Below are 20763 nucleotides of genomic sequence, written 5' to 3'. Positions count from 1 at the left end.
AAATCCAGGCTCATAAAAAAGAATACAAATTACACCTGGCAACTCTTATCAGCTCAGTAAAGGATTGCTACTTTCAACTTTATTGCTTTAAAAAGTATTCTAAGGCTTCCATCTTCTAAAAACAACTTGGATCAAGAGAGGAATTAGAGCCATGCTTAGGAGCTGCTTGTGGATGATCTGAAGGGCCATGGTGATAAAGACTGATGTTTTAATTGAGCACATCGAGGTCATGTAACTGTGTTTCCCAGTCGGTAGCCCCACGTGGGGCCTGGGTCTCTGGAGCTGAAAGCTGCACAGGGGAGGGCAGGCCTCTTGGGGGGTGCTGTGGCTCAGAGATGGAAAGTAGGGATTATCCTGCCCCACAATTCCCCTGTGTGCTTCCTTAGAAGCATCTGATGCTGCGGGTACTTGGAGCAGCAAGTCTTTGGATGCAAGCAGTGCCCCTGTAAGCTCCAGTTTGACCATGGAACTACCCATGAGAGAAAGAGAGAGATGAAAACATTGCTTATCAGTCTGGACTTTGAGTTGCTTGTTTCTGAAAAGTCATTTGAAGTTGAAGCTGAAGAGCAAATGTACGAGAAATGGCTCCAAGTCCCACCTGCCACCCAAGGTCTGTGTCCCCTGCCCTGGACTGGAGAAGGACCAAGTCATTTGATGGCTCCCAGCCCACACTGCAGAGGTTGGTGGCTGCCCTTGCTAAACCAGATCAGGGCATGAATAAGCTCAGAAGTGATTTGTTTTACTGTAGATTTGGGTCCTCAAAAGGGATTGCATGACAGCATCCATGTAGCCAAGGGCCTGAAAGTCTCTCTTGTTCATCTGTAAGACAAGATTGGATAGAACAGTCAGGCTCCTGTGGCCTCCCCTCAGGATACAGGCTGAGTGTCAATGGGGGCGAGAGCATGGGCAGCCTTATTTGGTTTTGTGCCCTGCAGGAGGTGGGGAATTATAGATCACTGATTAAAGTCCAAGCATCCATCAGCCAATACTCATTGGCAGTGCCCGGCTCCACTCCTCCTAGTTGATCTCATTAAACAGATTGTGCCTGCAAGCAGACTCCATGTCATTTTTCTGCTGATATTAGTGTTTCCTCATAAATTGTCCGCATGTAGCATATTCTTTTTATTACAGTGAATTCCACATCCGGCATAGCCTTAGAACCTGTCTCTATTTCATCTGAAGGAGCCACAAATAATCTGTAATGAATCTTCCTCCGTTGGAGGCTGGGAACTGACACTCCTGTCTCTGTCCAGTACGGACTAGACTGGCTATTTATCTCAAACTTGGACAACAGAGTGGATGGAGTCAGTCGAAAGATAAGACTAGAAAACATTTTACTCTATTCAAGTTTACATGGATTGAGTCACTTGATCTCTTTTTCCTAAATCAGCATAATAGATATTCTGAGACTCTTACTGTCCCACCATGCTCCATGCTGAACAGACTTTCCTGGGGCTCAATTTTCCTGATTCTTGGGTCTCTTTTCTGTGTCCCTGAGATTTCATAATGCTCTAGAAAAAATATTGGTGAATTGGAAGCGTGTGACACCAGGTGAGTTAGGAAGGGCTGGTGGCTTGAAGGAACTCAGGGGAGCAACCTTGGAAAGACCACATGGGTCAATGTGGCATCTCAGAACTTGGTGGAACCAGTAGTAAAAGCCCTGAGAATAATTTTAGGATTCTGTTATAGTTTGCTTTAATTTTCTTTTCTTTTTTGTTTGGTTTTCCCAGGGGTTTCTTTGTGTAATAGCCCTAGACATCCTGGAACTAGCTCTGTAGACCAGGCTGGCCTCGAACTCACAGAGTTCCCCCAGCCTCTGTCTCCCAAGTGCTAGGATTAAAGGTGTGAGCCACCATCTCCCAGCTAGCTTTAATTTTCAACTTGAGGCAGCTTTGACAAATCTGAGAAGAGAGTCTCAATTGAAGAGTTGCCTACATTAGACTATCCTGCCAAATGTTTGCAGGGTGCTGTCTTAATTGCTATGGGGGCCCCAGCCACTGTGGGAAGCACCATTCTCTGGCCAGGTGGTTCTGAGCTATGAAAGGGTAAGCATAAACTTGTGAGTGAGGCACCAGGCAGATAGCAGACGATTTCTGCTGCAAGTTCCTGCCTTGTGTTCCTGCCCCGACTGCTCTCATTGATGGATATAGAAACCAAGCAAACCATTTCCTCCCCCAGGTCGCTTTGGCCAGAGTGTTCCACTGCCACCTCAGGAAAGAAACTAGAATAGACATTTTCTGTGAAGACAAGATCCAAAGAAGTTCTGGAGATAAGACTTAAGTGTCTGGGCCTGAGTCTTTAGACAGCAAGAATTTGGGGGTACAGCGGCTCCAGGTAATTCATAATATCTGCTCTTTCCAGTCGCCTTATTGTTCTGGACATAGTTTCTGACTCTCAGGACTCATGGTGGCTGCTTAGCTGGTTTTCTTGTAAACAGGCTCCTACATCCATGAAATCACTCACCATCACCCATCCCTGAGTGATGCAGATCATGCTTTCAGTGGGTGATGTTGCACGGGCAGACCTTTTCCGAACAGCGTGCGGCTGCTGGGGCAGCAGTGAGTCTTTAAGCTACCTCAATGCCTGTCCTTGGGAGAGTGCCAGGCCTTAGGCTCCATGGGGGGAATGTTCTCAAGTGGTAGAGTCAGGTTTTCAAAAGATGCTAATTGCTGACAAGCTTTCATTATCCCGGGCTGCCAGTTTTGGGAGGGGGGGTGCCTAGATAAGTGGCCAACAATTAACGCACGCATAAATTATCCGTGGTGTTTGTACTTTGTAAAATAAACCCTGAGCAATGGAGTTGGAAAGCTTCCATGTGGAGTTTTTTCCACTCCATTTACTAGTCCTATAGGCTAAGATAAAGGGGAACAGGCTCACACCTAAGAAACCAGTGGAATAATGGTCTTGAGCTTATGAGGACAAACTAGCCTGGAGGATGAAGGCACCGCTGCGTGTAATGGTTTTGTTTCGAAATGAGACAAGCCAACAAATAGACACGAAAATAAACAAAAAAAATCCTTATTTTGTTTCCACTGTCGTGGGACATGGGCTAGGTTCGCGGGATAATTTACTTTCTCAGACAATTGTTTTGGCCTTCTGGGGAGGTATGTGACTGAGGTTTGAGCGTGCGGACTCGGGCTAGCATTCGAATCCATTCTCGGTGAAATACTCTTCTTCAAACATCTAATCTACATAGAACACTCCGTTTTCCATTGTGAAATGGGTACCTGTTTAGATTGTTGGGAATAAATGACGGGCATGGGCTATGAAGTAGAGGAGATGCTGGATTGAAGTGTCCGGGAGGAGTATAAGAAGTAGGCTCCCACCGGCCTTAGAGATGCCGCAAACTTGGTTCTATATTTAGTCTCAGGACACAAGTGTGTCGGGTTGGAGGCGCATCCTACAGTGTGCTGAGCACCTGTGTTCTCTTGCTTCCGTATGGAAGTATCCTCATCACCTCATAATCAAGGGACATCTGTCAATCCTCTCCAGCCTCAGTCTTGGCACAATGCCCGATACTTGCCATTTCTGCTATGCCCAGTAACTGCTTCTGCCCAGCGCCTGCTTGGGAGCCCAGAGCTGGAACACAGCCAGAATCTCTTTCTCTATGGAGGCTGCGGATCAGGGTGGCCAGAATGGAATTCACATGTCTCATTTCCGAGTGGGCCCACAGAACGGCGTGTGGGAAAACAATACTGGAGGTTCACATCAGGCTGCTGCTTATGACCAAGGAGACACCTTCCCACCTACCCTTAGCTTTCCCAGGGGTGGGAAGAACAGTCGCTCTCTGCAGTTTTAGCCAGGGTCTATCTAATATACTTTGACTTCCAAAGGCTGACATGTTGGTGTCCTGTGTATATCTATACAATCTACACATATATGGGCATGTGGGTGCACACGGTGTTACCTTCCACTGTCTGTGTCACCTTCCCCATCTGATGGTTTTTATCTGTTACCACTATCTTCTGCTGCCTCGCTCTGATCTAAAGGGCTAGAGGAAAATAAACGTGATCCCTTTGAAGTCTCGTCTCCTCATCTTGTTTTCCAAAATTTTGTGTTTGCTGGTTTTGACAAGACACACTAGGCAGGCACATAGGCTCTGGTCAGTTCGGCAGTGCCTTGTAGGATTCATGACAGTGCAGTAGGACTATCTGCATTGGACCAAAGCTTTGAGCCACTGTAGTGATCCCTCTGTGTTCATTGAGACCTAGGACCTGGCTAGGTCCATGTGTAACTCCTGTAGTTACTTAGGTATCTTCCCTGATTTTTCTTAAGGATGGGACCAACAGTCATGGCTGTTGCTCCAGGGAGAAACCTAACAAACTTGCCACTTGATGGAGATGAATGAGAAGGTCATCTCCGAGCATGAGGCTATCTCACCGACACCCCAAATACACACCTGCAGAATATAGGAGCTGTCATCAATGTATCCCATTCAGCTCTTCTCTGTAGACGCCTACAGTGCTATGTGGCTGGAGAATCCCATGTTGGGCAAGAGAGGGGAGATAACGTACTGGGTTTCTCTGAGGCCTCTGGGAATATGGAGGAGACATCACCTACCACTTGGTATTTTTTTTCCCCCAAATCACTGTTTGACCCTATAATGGCAGAGGCATGGCATTTAGTGGAGTTGTGTGTTTAACAGCATCAGGACAGATGTCAAGGCATGGTTGGCAGTTCTTGTCTGTTGAGAAAGGAAAGGAGGTATGAGGGATTGTGCATGTGGCAGAGACTCTGGAATGATGATGGAAGAGATCCCAGAATGACTCCAAGGCAGAAGAAGCAGGGCTACGGAAAGAGGAGGACTTTTGCAACGACTGATCATGTATTGAGCTCCTTTCTAGACTGGTAAAACGACACCTAATGTCATTTAATTCTTAACATTAACCCCAGGCTGGAGCTGTTCATTTCAGATTGGGATTCCAGAAGCAGACTTGGAGAGGAGCAATCCGATGACAATTATTTATGGAGTATTCTCAGAGGAATTCAAACAAGAAAGTCAGCGGGAACTTGGAGATGGGGAGCACGGAAATGAAGGATGCCAAGAGACATAATTGTGACCTCATTCTGTAGCTGGATTCTGGGAACAGCTGAGATGACACTGAGAGACATCCACACCAGGGGGCCAGGCAGCTGGGATCTGCATCCGTGGCAGCCTCAGTTCTTGGTTAGGGTATAAATTCCCAGGTAATCATGAGTGCCATGAACAGTTCTGGCAGCCGGAGTCTTGGGTGTCTGTGGTTGAGAATTAGCACACCGGGAGTTTGGGTAATCAAATATCCCACTATGGTGTGAGGGGCTTTAGGCAGCATACCATAGCATGGTTAGTACTCAAGGGCTGTTGGTCACAAAAATGTGCTTGGGGAGGTGATACAGAGCACCAGGGAGCAGATAGCAAAGGCTCCCCTGTACCACACTTGCGCCATGCTGAGAGAAGGCTCAGTTTCTATCTGCTACAGACATACATGGGAGGAGAAGGGAGAGGTTGGTGCTTAGAAGGGGAACCAGCAGCGATGAGCGGGACCCTCCCCTCATCCCTCAGAGCTGGCAGCTCTCCACTTATTGCAAAGGGAGGTAAGTGTAGCTTTGCTCAGTCTTCAGTAGCTGCCCTTTCTTACCGCCCATCCCAGTCTCCGTGTGAGCTGTGCCCTCTGGAAAGAAAAAAAGGCTGTATCCAAGTGCTATTTATCTCACGTGGGAAAAAGAGGCTTAACAAATTAGCTGTTGCTTAATTGGTGAGGGAAAGTAGGACAGGGAAGTTGGCCAGCCTTCCTGCGGGGTTTTCTGATCAATTCTCTCTGCCAGTCTCTTCCATGCCTGAGTCTGCTAGCAAGACTTCTTAGGAAAGCCGTGTTCCCACACACTCGCTAGGATCTCCTAGTAATTGCCCATGGTCATTGGCAATGCTGGAACCTCTCAGCTGTCAAATGCACCTGCACCTTCATATTTAAGGAGCTAGAGGTTCTGTAGGAAAAGTTGCAGCGTGTCAAGGTGCAGGTTGGAGTTGGGAAACCATGAGGATGTTATGCAGGTGTCCGCTTTCAGCCAATTAGACTGATTTAAAAACATTCTCTGGGGACTCCTTACTGTAGTCTGGCTTGGAACTCATTGCAGTGGATGTCAGTTCAGCATGGGGTTATGCCTCCCGCTCACGGTCACCCTCCAAGTCATTCCTGACTTTCCCAACCACTGTTGACATTGCCAACCCTGGGGGACTTCTGATGGGCCTCGTTACACTGAGGCAGCATATTTGCCTTACCTGTAAGGGTAGAAAACTTTTTTTCTGCTGTGTTTTTTCTTCTCTGATTACTAGTAAATCCACTCTTAGATGCTGCAAAGAGCAACTTGAACTCTTTCCCAAGACAGTTCTTCATTTGATTAGACACCTCTACCATCCTGCTCAGTAAGAGTTCCTTGATACTCATATGGCTGTTGCCTTAGGCTGTCTCACTTCATTCCTGGGATCTAGGACTCACTCAGATCAACACCAAGGGTAGAACCAGCACCTCTACTCAGCCTTTCCATCAGTCTTTAGTCTCTACTGCATTCCAATTTTATCTCAGCATTTGCTATTTTCTGTTTTGAGTTCAGCCTCATTGACCCCCCCTGTTGAGATTCAGTTTAGCATTCCAGCCTTTGGGACCTTATAAAATCTTCCAAGTTCTGTGTCATATGCTAATTTGATATGCAAGTTGCTGATGGAAAAATGAGCATTAAGGAAATGCTGAAAGGTTAGGGGTTGAATTCAGCAAGGGCCCAGCAATGTGTTCAGAGTATTTAGATCACAGTCCAGTCACCATGGTCTTAGATATCTAAAGACATCTGTGGCCGTCTGTGTGTAGAGAAGAGGGGTACTCTAGGCTGGGTGGCCAAGACTCCACCCTGAGGTGCTCTCTTCTCACCACTCATACTTCAGGGTCCTCAAGAGACATTGACTCTTGGGTCTTATCAGTGTCTCTTGAGACAGCCTCTCTCTCCAGGCTTGCAGAATGGAATGAGAAATATCTCAGGGTAAAGCACTATGTTACTCAGATGCCTCTGGCCTCCTTGAGGCTCACTTCCTTCCAAGGGCATAAGCCAGTACCAAGAGCCTCCTTCCTGAGGTTGGGCGGGGGTCTGTTTATCCAAGAAAATACAATGTTAATTGAGTAAGGCTTCTGGGACCAAAGGATACAGGATAGATGTAAGCATATGGAAGAATGAGGGTGAACCTCTTGAGTGACCATCCTCTTATCTCTGCTTCCTGTGAGATTCTTGGGACATTTATGAACCTCGTTCTCTGAATTTCCCTCTTTCTGGCCTCAAGGGTTACACAGTTTTGCAGACAGGAGACGGGCAAGTGTTATCTGTATTTTATGCATGACATCACTAGACAAATGATAATGGAAAGGGTTATTTCCTTCGATTTCAGACTCTTGCCTGGGGTTCCCAGCCTGGTCCCCTCTCACTCATAGGCTCTAGAGAGGTCAATCCCTGTTCTTCAGCCCTGAGTGGTCCAGGAAAAGCTTTTTGACTGTGCTTGGTGTCCTGTGAGGGTCTCTGTTGAGGACTGATGGGCTCAAATTCTCCTGGCCTTCCTATGATCTCTATCTTCATGATCTATTGTGTTCCCCAAGCTTACTTATCTGTTCCCAATGGAGCAAGGCCCTAACGGAGCTCTGTACTCTGACAGTGTAGATGCCTTAGCACCACGCATGCCTGAGACCTTTGCTAGCCACACACAGGTTGTAGTCACAGGTGTAGGCTCTGACACCACTACACCTGCTTTCTTAAGAACAGTCACCTCTGTACATACTGATAAGAAAATGTAAATTTGATATATTGATAAGTTAGCAATAAGATTTTTGCCTGATATGCATTTCTTAAAGTGATTTTAACTTAAAGCGTCTGCCTGATAGGCATGTGGAGATATGTATTTGTATGATATGACTGTAGAAGCTTCTGGAAGGGATCACTTCAGACAGCTTCCAGTGGATGACTTTGGAGGAACAAATGGGGAGCTTTTACGACATTAGCACATTTGTTTAAAATGAGAAAGTATTATGGGGTGAGTTTAATTAAGCATCTTAATTTGTCTATATTTTTAAAATCAAGAGTAATAAAAATTACATTACCAAAATGTTAAAAGAAAATGTAAAAAGAAAAGGAGTAAATCTGAAAGTGCTTTCCCAGGTTCATAGATGGCTTGGCGCTGTGCCCGGTGCTCAGCAAGCTCTTGGCACATGCTCACTGTGAACGTTCTTGCAGGACATGCTTGCAGATCATCAGTCCCTTCCAGCTCTTTCCGTCTGTTGGCTTTCTAACTCAAGGAGAGAGAAAGCTCCCATAAACACATGCAAGAGAGCCAGGCACAGTGGTGCATGCCTATAATCCCAGGCCTTTGGAGGTGGAGGATCAGGAGTTCATGGCTATCTTGGGCACACAGTGGGTTTTAGACTCGTCTTTGCTATATAATATCCTTTCTTAAATAAAAGCAAAACCAAACAAGCACATGGACAAACAAGCTCAAAGCATGCAAACAAAACAAGAGACTGGATTTTGCCTGCTGCTGTCTCTCACTTGTTCATATGTCAGGCTATGTTGATTGAACACCTGCTATATGTGGGTGTCAGAACAAAGTTCTGGGACACAACTGTGGCCTGTGAGACTTTAGTCTTGTCCCCACCTTGTCCCAACTTGGCAGAGAAAATAGATAATAGGAACAAACAATACAGTTGTAACCTTTCACACACAACAACGGCAAGTGCTGTAGCAAAACACTGCGGAGAGAGTGGCGGGGTTAGACCTCGTCTTCAGTAACTGGAAAGAACCCAGCTCTGTGGATCCTAAAGAGAATCCACAGGAGCTTTGCAGTTTAGGACGAGCTGCCATAAATCTAGTATATCAGTTTTCCAGTTCTGTAGTTTTGCGTAATGATGATGCTATCCTTAAGTGCCCCTTTGGAAAGGAATTTGCATGCATTCTTGGGGAAGGAAAACTTTGACTGTACCTGTGATCTGTGGTACCTGTAGGACTGTCTAGGGCCTCTAACCTTGCTCTTGGCCATTGCAGGAGAGCATGGAAGGACAGGGGAAAATCATATCTGTGTTCAGATGTGTTTCTCTTGTGGCCAAGGCAGCCAAAGTGGGCCTCAGGGGAATGGAATTGTTTTGTGAGGAAAAAAAATCTGCGGAAACAATATTTATAAAATGTCATCCCAGCCATCGTCTTGTGTGTCTGCCAGCTTCTGCCTGCTTCTGTTCATGTACGTTCTTGTTCTCTCTGCAGGCTGTGGAGACCAACCTGGCTTCCAAGGACAGCCATTGGGTCTTTGTGAATGAGGTAAGAGCCCCAGAATGGTGATGGGTGTGGGCTGCCTGCTGTCCAGTTTTCCCAATGCCCCATAGGAAAACTCAGAACAATCCTTCCAAATCTAATCCTGACTTGGGGCCTGGAATGGATTCTGGAGTTTTATTTTGCCAAGGCAGGAGGGCAGAGAGCTGGCCTTGGCCTGCCAAGATGCTTACCTGAAGCTCATGGGATTCAATAGGACAATCCAGTCCAGTCCATGAGACCAGCAAATGTCAGAGAAGTGGTTTCAGAATTAGGTAAAGGGGGTGAGGTGAGGCTGCTAGTCAGTTAGGAGCCAGGGCCTGGGAGATTAGGCCAGGTTATAAAATAAATACAGATGGCAGCAGGACATAGGGATAAGTCCTATGAGTCCCTATCTCATGCAGAATATTACAAGCGTGTGAGAGCGTTATGTGTCCGGGTGTAAGTAGGAGTTTCTAAGTGTGTACATGTATGAAAATGCAATGGTTTACACATATGTGCGTGTACACATGTGTGAGGAGCGCTATGTGTGTGAGAACGTGGTATGGTATAACAGAGTATGTGTATGAATTGTGTACATATGAGTGTTACTGTGTGTGTATATTCATGTGACTGTGTATGTGCAAACATCTATATGTGCAAGTGTGTATTGTGAGAGTCATGCATGAGTTTGTGTGTGTGGATATGTGAATGTGCGCGTGTGACTGTATCAGGATGTATGTGTAAGTTGTTTGTCATTGTGAGTATATCTGAGTATGGTTGTAAATGTATGTGAATATATGTCTATGGGTGTGTATGTATGCCTTTAGGTCTGGCCACCCCACTAGTTTGGCCTCAGGGGTGAATGGAAACCCGAGGCATCAGTGCTGGGGTAAAAGGTGTGTGCCATCACCACCCAACTCCCTGAGTTCTTACAACAATGTAAACACAAGCTAGCTCTCCCTAAGAAGATCATTTATTATTATATCATCACATTCATCATTCATAATGAGTATTAAGGACCTCAAAATAAAATAATTTTAGAGATTTACAAAAAAGATTTTCCCTGTTCACTCTTTAGAGATTGTGTCCTGCCGGCCTGTGTTGAAGCTGTTACACCTGCCCCCATCTTTTCTGAAGAACCCCCTCTGCCCACATACTCTTTTGGGGAGCAGAGTCAGGGCAACCTGTGTGGCCTCCACATGCTGTTCGTTGAGAGCAGAACTGTAAATGTTTCTTGGTTTTGCTTTCAGTGGGGGCACAGCCTTCAACTGCTCCTCAATTAGCTGGATCAATTTCTAATGGCTTCATTCTGTGAGATCTAAGGTTTATTATGTGGGCAGTTTCTTCTTTTTATGATGTGTATTTCTTCATTAGCTCGGGGCTAATATGGCTGAGATCCATTTTGGGTGGTTGCTGTTAATAATGGTCGAAGGTAGCATCACACGCTAACTGCTCTGGTTTCCCTCTATGAGTCCACATCTTATGAGCTCCCTGCCTACGTGGGCCAGCTGGAAACACAAGGTACCGCCCCTTTCCCTTAGAGCGGTTCTGTAACTGTGCTGGTAAAATTAGGAGAGGGGATGTGACCGCCCCCTCCCTGATCTTCAGAACCTGCTTGAGGCTCCATTGATCCTCACTACGTTTTGATTCTCAGAGCTTTGCTGCTTCTCTGCAGGCTCTTCAAAGCCCAGTGGCCTTTGTTCCAGTGAAAGGAAACGTTCTGCAAGTGTCCCTGAAGTCAAATGTCTGGCGCTGGTTTTCCTTTTTGGATGACTCCTCCACAGTGAATAGCCAGTGTTTCTCTGTGGTCAGGCTTCAGAAACCTACTATTTTACATTTTAAAGATTTTTCTCTTACCTCTTCTGCATCCCCGCCCATCCATCCCCAGGCCCTGTCTCTCCAGTGTGACTCCCTCTCCAGGCCTGAACACCAAGTATGAGATGCTTTGGGGTGCCTCCTACTCCCAGGAACCCAGGTATTTTGTAGGAGGTAGCTTGAACCCAGATCTTAGAGTTCCCAAGAGACAGGGATAGAAAGGGGCACCTGTAGAGCCAGCAAGGAGCAGCCACTGGAGGAAGTCTGTACTTCACCACAGAGAGAACTCACGTGGGCTGGCCACAAAGCGCAGGCTAATCTGAGAGTTCCGAACTAGACATGTCTTTCTTCAGAAGTGAGGGAATTTGGGGACCCACTGCTCTCTTTAATCTTCCGTCCTTCTCCAGGAAGGCTCTTTCCCTTGAGAGGCACAAGACAGCAGCCAGCATTTCTTGTCAATCACTTTGCAGCTTTTAACCCCTGGACCTGCTCCCCAATAGCCCCACTAGGGAATTGTCATCACCCCTACTTTACAGGCAAGGAAACAGAAGTTTCCAGAGTTGAATCAGTTCCTCAAGGCCAGGCACAGATTGTGTGTTGCCCATGAGATTCGTTTATCCCTGTATTTTGTGTGTATACACATTTTTGCCGTGTGGGTGAGTGCACATGTGTGTGAGCATGTAGAAGCCTGAAGTTGCTGTTGGGCACCAACTGCAATTGCTCTTCCACCTTATTTACAGGGGGAGGACGTCTCAGCCAAATGCAGAGCTCACTGATATGGCCTGTCTAGCCAGCTTACTCTTAGAATACTCTTTCGGCCTTCTGAAGCAGACATTACAAAGTGGGCTGCCGTGACTACCCAGAATTTATGTGTTTTATTTATTTATTTGAGAATCTAAACTCATGCTTTCATAGAGATGCTTTAACCACTGGGTCATCTCCACCTTCCTGCCTGTAGAGTTCTTTATGAAGATTGTCTAGTTCCAAGTGGTGTAACTGACACCATTGTGCTAATGGCTTTGGCAAAGAACCAGAACTTGCGGTCAGTCTGTTTCTGAAAAGTCAGTCAGCAGGGCTCAGGTACTCATGACAGTGGAGACACTCTTTGGCTGACCTTTGGCCCCAGAACATGGACATTCTTAAGGACTTCAGTCCACAGGTAGAGGCTCTGGTAAAGTCTTGACCCCACGTTCAGATGTAGCACATGGTTAATGACAGAGGTGCTCTCTAAGTGACGTTTCGGTTTATCCGCTGGGCCAGCCCCACGGAGAATGTTATTTACTGTTTAAGCATGGTCCCAAAGAAAACACGAGCCTGACTCTTCTGCTGGCCATGTTGTAGAATTTTAAGCACTGCAAAATTTAAACTAACCAATACAGAGCCACAGACAAATAGTGTTCAGTTGCTGATCTTTGTATTGTGTGTACTGACAAGTAATAAAATAAGGAAAACAAAGTAAAAAGTCAAGGGGGACAAGCATTTGATGAAGACTCACTTTGCAACCTCAACTCTAGGATTTGGCTTCTCTCTCTCTCTGTCTCTCTCTCTCTCTCTGTCTCTCTCTCTGTCTCTCTCTCTGTCTCTCTCTCTCTCTCTCTCTCTCTAGGATTTGGCTTCTCTCTCTCTCTGTCTCTCTCTCTGTCTCTCTCTCTGTCTCTCTCTCTCTCTCTCTGTGTGTGTGTTCATGTGTGTATAGGTCCATATATGTTCAAGTGCACATGCACATATTTAAATGTTCATGTGACGGTCAGAGGCTGATTTCAGGTGTTGTTCCTTGGGTCCCATCCACTTTGAGTTTTGGGAGGCAGGGTTTTGCACTGGCTTCGAGCTCACCAAGCATGCTGGACTGGCTAGGTGAGTCCTTAAAATTCCATCTGTTGCTGCCTCCCCAGTGCCGGGGTTACAAGTGTGCCACCACCCTTCTGTATTTGATTTGCTTCATGTATTTTTCTGGATTCAGGATAAACATTCAAGGATACATGTTTTTGTTTGTATTCTTTTTGTGGTGGATTTCTTAATACATCCTTTTGTTCACTAGTGAGTAGTGTTACATATTACAATCCTTTTTTGCTTTTGTTTTTAAGAAGACAAAATTGCCTTCTGAATTTGTGCACCTCTCTGGGAGATTCAGTGACTCTCTGGGTTCTAGTACGGGACACTGGCAAGCAGATGTAGTTTTGGCATAAAGTGTATTTTTATTGATTGATTAAGTTATAAGAACATATGGAAAGTGAAACCAATCATTGGACAAGGTGGCCAGTATACTGTGAGTTCCTTGAGGACATGGCCAGAATTAGCTTATCGATGAGTCTTCGATGCCTTGTGGAGAAAATAGATTGCCGAAAGGTTGGATTGAAGGTGGGTCAATCTTTATAGTGAAGAGCAAACTGCATTGATGAGCACTTCACAGTCTGTAGCAGAGAAAGAAAGTAGCAATTAAAGACCTGAGCCTCAGAGATGGAGATGATGCTTTAAGCCAGCTGAGCCTGGATGTGTTTGGTGGCTTCTGTATCAGGCTGGAGTGAGAGCCTTCTCTCCATTTGGCTTTATAAGATTCCAAGTGAGATGTATTTATGGTTGGCCAAAATACACATGCTGCCCTTAGTGCCGGCTAGACTCTGGACAAGGAGAATAGTGCCTTCCTACGAAGCTTCATCCTGGCAAGAGACAGGTACTTTGTGGTCTGTTATCTTGAGAACTTTCTGCAGTAAATCCCTCCATGGGATTGTGCAGTGTGATTCTCAGGCTTCTGAAGGACTCTATGTGAGGGGGAAGGTAATTGCTCCACCTGATGCTTAACAGTAGACTTCTTCGGGTGCACTCTTGGAGACATGTTACAACCATTACAGAGTTGGATAGAAATGGTTTAAGATGTTTAATAAATAATGTACATGCTTATGGTATTTGAGCTCAGGGATGGTGGGTGGTCAGGGCCCAGGAAAAGGTAGGTTTCCAGAGGTGGGGAGGGCATGGTTAGCATTACTCTCCCACTGTAGCGTACACCAATGACCTACATGGCCTTGTCCATTCTAAACCTTGTTCTTAAGCTCCAGACTCAGAGACTAGCTGCTTTCCTGATCCCCACCCCCACACAACATAGGACCTTATTTTCCATCTGAAGTTCATTGTGTCTGCCTCAGAATTCCTTTTCCTCCTCCAAACCTGTGTCCTGCTAGTGTTCCTGACCTCAGGCAGCATGCCATGCTCTGGCTGACCCTAGCAGTGTGGAGTAGCTCACATTCTGTTGCCTGCATAGCCTGCTGCAGGAGGGCTCTTCCCCACCTTTCTACTGTGGTTTACTTCTTATCAGTTGCCCCTTGTCAGGGCTCCTGCCTGCAGGGAAACGGTGACTTCTCTTATTTCCCCAGGAGTTTTCCATCTGCTGTGCCCTTCCCAAATCTTACGCCATCCCTTACAGAGCTCTGCCTTGTTAGCAGCTGACGCATATGCCCATCTCCCTAAGAGCCTGTGAGTGAGGGCCGGAATCTCCTTCCTGATTCATTTCTGAAGGATTCTAGCATAAAGGGCTCACCAGAGGAAGCATTTCTGTTTAAACCTCCTATCTGTCTCTTGCTTGCTCACCTTGACTCTTCTTGTCTGATTGCCTAAACATGGAGAAAGAGGCATTGCTAAAAAGCTCAGTCTTCCATGGCCTCAGGAAGCCATGGTGATTGTCTCCTTGAGCGACAGCTACCAGCTCCTCTTGCTGCATTGCACCCATTTTTTCTGAGCCTATATTATGGTCAAAGGGAAGCAGTGCTTCACCAGAGGACCCCAAAGCTCCCCTGGCCTTGGACCAGGTCTCCAGAAGACAGTGGAATAGTTGTGGTAAGCACTTGAGGAACTTCTTGCAGAAATTCCAAGATGTATGCTGGGGAAAATGTATTGTTCGTCCACAAGAATTCTGTGGGAATGGAGTCTATGATCAAAGGGTGGATCACATTAGAGCTAAATAGTGTGGCCAGAAACCCAGGAGGCAGAGGCAAGTGGATCTCTATTAGTTTGAGGCCAGCCTGGTCTACATAGCAAGCTTCAGGCCAGCCAAGGTTTCACAGTGAGAGCCTGCCTCAAGACAGAGAGATAGACAACCAGCCAAGCAGAGAATTAAATAGTTAGAAATAGGTATCTCCCATCCGGGCTTGCTGGGGCAAGTGCACACCATACCTTTCCACGTACAATACAGTGAACACTGGCTGCCCCTACGCACTTGATCTCACCACACATCTTACGTGCTGTTGATCTCATGTGCCCACTTTCGCTGGAGTAGGTTATGGACGGGTGGTGCAGAGACCATCTTTAAAGGAAGTCCTGTCTGTGGAGCTGCTCCAACTGGCCCTTAAGAGGACTCTACGCCCCAGCAGCTGTCACATCAGCACGTGGACATTCTCAGTGCCTACTCCCTAGGATAGATATTCTTTATGCTTTTCCCTCAGGCCCTACCCCATTTAATTGCTTTCACCGGCTGCTGATCAGCATAAGGATCTGTGGAGCAATGGGGGAAACACTACCAACAGTCCAGAAGGCATCACTCCAAACTCCCATGACTGTCCTACCCAGAACCTGTATGGAGGGTAAACACATACCTGTGGACTTAGATTACGCTTTGTTAGTGCGGGAAATGATGCCAAGACTAACTGACGTAAGCAACAGAGGAACACGTGAAAGCGGTCCCCTAGCTTTAGGATTTGAGGATGTTTATAACCCCTTGTCTATCTGCATTGCTCAGACGAGGGAGTTATTTTTTTATTCCTTTCATTTGGAAGACTTTAATTCTGTTTGAGCGTTAAGTCCCTGTACTGTTTGCCATCTTTAATTTTAATTTAACATCACTCAAAGCCAATTTGTTTGTTGTAATCTATGTATGTGTTTACCTTCATAGCCCCAGTGGGGAGTCTTAGAGAACATAGACCACAGCTTGCTTTTCTCTTTCGCCCCGGCTCAGGCTCCTGGAGTGAAGAATAGGTGTTGCCATTTGTCAGGCATTAGCTGCAACCAAGAACTGTTTTGACTTTTTTATTACATTTATTTTGTATGTGAGTGTGTGTGTGTGTTGTGTTGTGTGTGTGCGCGCGAGCGCCACAGTATGCATTTAGAGGCCAGAGGACAATTTGTAGGACTCAGTTCTTCCCACATAGTTCTTCCAACTTAAATCATCGGGGTTGATGGCAATGGCCTTCACTCACTAAACCATATCACTGGCCCAGCACTATTTTCGATTAGTGTTAGTGAAGTTTGATATACAACAAATGGACATATTTTAGTATACACATTAGGTTTGATATATTTCTTCTTTACTCATGAATCATAATTAGTGAAGACAGTTTATATACCCATAACACACAAAGTGTCTTTGTGTGTCTTCGTATTCCACCCTACTTTTCTCTGAACTTTTATAATTCCTTAGCAACTACTGATTGGTTTTTGGTACCATGCTGGTTACTTTGTATTTCTAATGACACAATCTAGAGTTATGTGGAATGAGGGATTTTCAATTGAAAAGTCATCTCTATCAGATTGGCTTCTGGCCGTGTGTGAGAGAGATTGTCTTCATTGATGATTATTGCTGTAGAACCCAGCCCATGTGGGCAAGGGCATTCCTAAGCTGGCTGGGCCTGGTTGTCTAAGAAAGCTAGCCTACAATGAGGAAGTAGGGAAGCCAGAAAATATGTCACTAAGCAGCATTCCTATATAGGTTGTGCTCCATGCTTTTGTCTCTTGATTCTGCCTTGAATTCTTGTCTGACTTCTCTCAGTGATAAACTGGCCTGGAAGTATAAGATAAAATAAATTGTTTTCTCTCCAAGTTGCTTTGGTCGTGGTGCTTATCACAGCAACAGATCAGGAACTATAGCAGTCCCTGGTGATGATATCTAACTTCTAGAGATTTGCATAGATAGAACACTTCAGTATATATTCTTTATTTTCTTTTGATATGTAGGTATTTAAAAAATAGAAGTAATTTTCCCCTTTTATTGATGAGTAATATTCAACCATATGAGTAAATCACATCCATAGATGGGCATTTTGCATCTCAATTTTTGGCCAGTACGTCTAATGCTATTAGTGGTTGTCTTAGTCACTGATCTGTGGCTGTGAAGAGACACATGATCAATGCAACTAATATAAGAGAAAGCATTTAATTCGGGGATCACTTGCAGTTTCAGAGGTTTAGTCCATTATCATGAAGGCATGACGGTATGCAGGCAGATACTAGAGCAGTAGCTAAGAGTTATGTCCTCATCAGTATGTGGAAAAGGAGAGTCCTGGCTTCAGCTTCGAAATGCACTTGCTCCAGCAAGGTCACACTTCCTAATTCTTTCAAATAGTGCCATTCCCTGATGACTAAGCATTCAAATATAGGGAGCCTATGGGGGCCATTCTTCTTCAGACCACCACAGGGATATGCATGAAAGGACTTTGCATGAATGTGTGCTTTGATTTTATAGGGAGATATAGACTTAAATTTTAGTCATTATAGAGTTTCATAGTTCACATTGTAATTTTAGTTTGTGTTTCCCTGATGATGGATGATATTGAGTATCTTTCTGGCCTCTCCATCCTGCCTGCTTTCCCTCACTTTCTCCCTTCTTGTCTCTCTACCTCCTCTTCTTCCTCAGTTGGTGAGGGTGGAACCCAGGACTTGGCACATGCTAGCCATGCATTCTGGTGATGAGCTGTCTCTCCATACACACATCTAATGATCTGCTTCAGAAAATTGTTTGCTTAAATATTTTTAGTGTGCTAATTACACGGAGCCATGAGTGATACTGATATTTCATGCATTTTCCCCTATTATTTCTTATTTTTATTGTTTTTATTGAGCTATTCATTTTGCTCTGCTCCCCTCCCTTTCACTCCTCTTCCCCTCTTGCCTGCCCTATGACCCCCATGTTCCCAGTTTACTCAGGAGATCTTGTCTTATTTTACTTCTCATGTAGATTAGATCCATGTATGTCTCTCTTAGGGTCCTCTTTGTTGTCTAGGTTCTTTGGGGTTGTGAAATCTAGGCTTGTTTTTCTTTGTTTTTATGTCTAAAAGCCACTTATAAGTAAGTACATATTATATTTGTCCTTCTGGGTCTGGGTTACCACACTCAATATGTTTATTTTCTAGATCCATCCATTTGCCTACAAAGTTCAAGATGTCATTATTTTTTTTTTTTACCACTGAGTAATACTCTATTGTGTAAATGAACCATATTTTCTTTATCTTCTGTTGAGAGGCATCTAGGTTGTTTCCAGGTTTTGGCTATGACAAACAATGCTGCTATGAACATAGTTGAGCACATATCCTTGTGGTGTGATTGAGCGTCCTTTGGGTAAATACCCAAAAGTGGTATTACTGGGTCTTGAGGAAGATTGTTTCTAATTTTCTGAGAAATCGCCACACTGACATCCAAAGGGGCTATAAGGCTATAACCAGTTTGCACTCCCATCAGCAATGCAGGAGTGTTCCCTTTATACCACAACCTCTCCAGCTTAAGTTACTGTCAGTATTTTTGATCTTGGCCATTCTTACAGGTGTAAAATGGAATCTCAGAGTTGTTTGGATTTATATTTCTCTGATGGCTAAGGATGTTGAGCATTCCTTAACTATCTCTCATTCATTAGAGATTCATCTGTTGAGAGGTCTCTATTTAGGTCTGTATCCCATTTTTTATTGGATTATTTGTTCTTTTAATGTCATATTTCTTTTAAAAAAAGATTTTTATATATTTCTTATGTATACAGTGCATGTTTGCCTGCAGGCCAGAAGAGGGCGCCAGATCTCATCATAGATGGTTGTGAGCCACCATGTGGTTGCTGAGAATTGAACTCAGGACCTCTGGAAGAGCACTCAGTGCTCTTAACCTCTGAGCCATCTCTCCAGCCCAATGTCATATTTCTTGATTTCTTTATATATTTTGGAGATAAGTCCTTTGACCAACATGGAGTTGGTGAAGATTTTTACCCATTCTTTAGGCTGTGTTTTGTCTTGTTGACCCTGTCTTCTCAGTTTCTGGAGGTCCCATTTATTGTTTCTCTCAGTAGCTATGCTACTGGGGTTATATTTAGGAAGTGGTCTCCTGTGCCAATGTGTTCAACTGTACTTCCTACTTTCTCTTCTATGAGGTTCAGTGTGGTTGGTTATATGTTGAGGTCTTTGATCCGTTTGGACTTGAGTATTATGCATGGTGATAGATATGGGTCTATTTTCATTCTTCTACATGTTGATATCCAGTTATGCCAGGACTATTTGTTAAATATGCTTTTTTCCATTTTATAATTTTTGATTGTCAAAAATTAGATGTTTGTAGGTTATGGATTGATATCTGGGTCTTGGATTTGATTCCATTGGTCCTCCTGTCTGTTTTTATGCCAATACAAGGCTTTATAGTAGAGTTTGAAGTTAGGTATTGTGATGCCTCCAGAAGTTCCTGTATTGTACATGATTGTTATGGCTATCCTGGTTTTTTCTGTTTTTTTCACGTAAAGTTGGGTATTCTTTCGAGGTCTGTGAAGAATTTTGCTGGGATTATGATTGCATTGAATCTGTAGATTGCTTTTGGTAAGGTTGGGAGATCTTTCCATTTTCTGTTGTCTTTTTCAATTTCTTTCTGTAAAGATTTAAAGTTCTTGTCATACAGGTCTTTCACCTTTTTGGTTAAAGTTATTCCAAGATATTTTATGTTGTTTGTGGCTATTGTGAAGGCTGATGTTTCTCTTATTTATTTCTTAGCCCATTTATCATCTATATAAAGGAGGGCTATTGATTTTTTTGGGTTACTCTTGTATCCAGCTACCTTACTGAAGGTGTTTATGAGTTGAAGGAGTTCCCTGACAAAATTTTTAAGGTAATTTATGTATACTATCATATCACATCAGCAGATAATCAGAATTTGACTTCTTCTTTTCCAATTTGTATCCGTTTGATCTCTTTTGTTGTCTTATTTCTCTAGTGAAAACTTCCAGTACTATATAGAATAGATATGGAGAGAGTGGATAACCTTGTCTTATTTCTGATTTCAGTGGGATCGCTTTGAGTTTCTTTCCATTTAGTTTGATGGTGGCTGTTGGCTGGCTGAATATTGCCTTTATTATATTTAGATATATTTCTTTTATCCCTGAACTCTTTAAGACTTTTATCATGAAGGGGTGTTGAAATTTGTTGAAGGCTTGTTCAGCATCCAATGAGGTGATTATGGTCTTTTTTTTTCCTTTCAGTTTGTCTATATGGTGGATTACTCTGACAGACTTTTGAATATTGAACCCTTCCTCCATGTCTGAATTTGGCTTAAGCCTACTTGGTCATGGTGGATATTTTCTGATGTGTTTTTGGATTCAGTTTGGCAGTATTTTACTGAGTATATTTGCATCAATATTCATGAGTGAAATTGGTCTATAATTCTCTTTCTTAGTAGTGTCTTAGTGTGGTTTGTGTATCAGAGTAACTGTAGCCTTGAAAAAAAAGAGTTTGGCAATGTTCCTCCTGTTTCTATTGTGTGAAACAATTTGAAGAGTATTGGTATTAGTTCTTTGAAAATCTTGCAGAATTCTGTGCTGAAACCGTCTGGTCCTAGGCTTTTTTTGGTTGGGAGATTTTGATGGCTGTTTCTTTATCTTTAGTGGTCATAGATCTATTTAATTTGTTTATTTGATCTTGATTAAATTTTGAT

At 44.2% G+C, this 20763-nt stretch overlaps 1 protein-coding gene across 2 annotated transcripts in view; it reads left to right on the top strand.

Annotated features, from left to right (window-relative positions):
• Positions 1 to 20763, top strand: part of Grid1 (glutamate ionotropic receptor delta type subunit 1) — a 762418-nt gene that overhangs the window by 434279 nt on the left and 307376 nt on the right. For both annotated transcript variants that reach the window (XM_013346867.2, XM_026779664.1), the window contains exon 5: positions 9268 to 9321. In XM_013346867.2, coding sequence (XP_013202321.2) covers positions 9268 to 9321 — 54 coding nt within the window. The remainder of the gene's footprint in view (positions 1 to 9267; positions 9322 to 20763) is intronic.

The sequence above is a fragment of the Microtus ochrogaster genome, chromosome 6, assembly GCF_000317375.1.
Source record: "Microtus ochrogaster isolate Prairie Vole_2 chromosome 6, MicOch1.0, whole genome shotgun sequence".
NCBI lineage: Eukaryota > Metazoa > Chordata > Mammalia > Rodentia > Cricetidae > Microtus > Microtus ochrogaster.
Note: the sequence above shows the minus strand (reverse complement) of the source record. Positions and strands in the feature narration are given on the sequence as shown.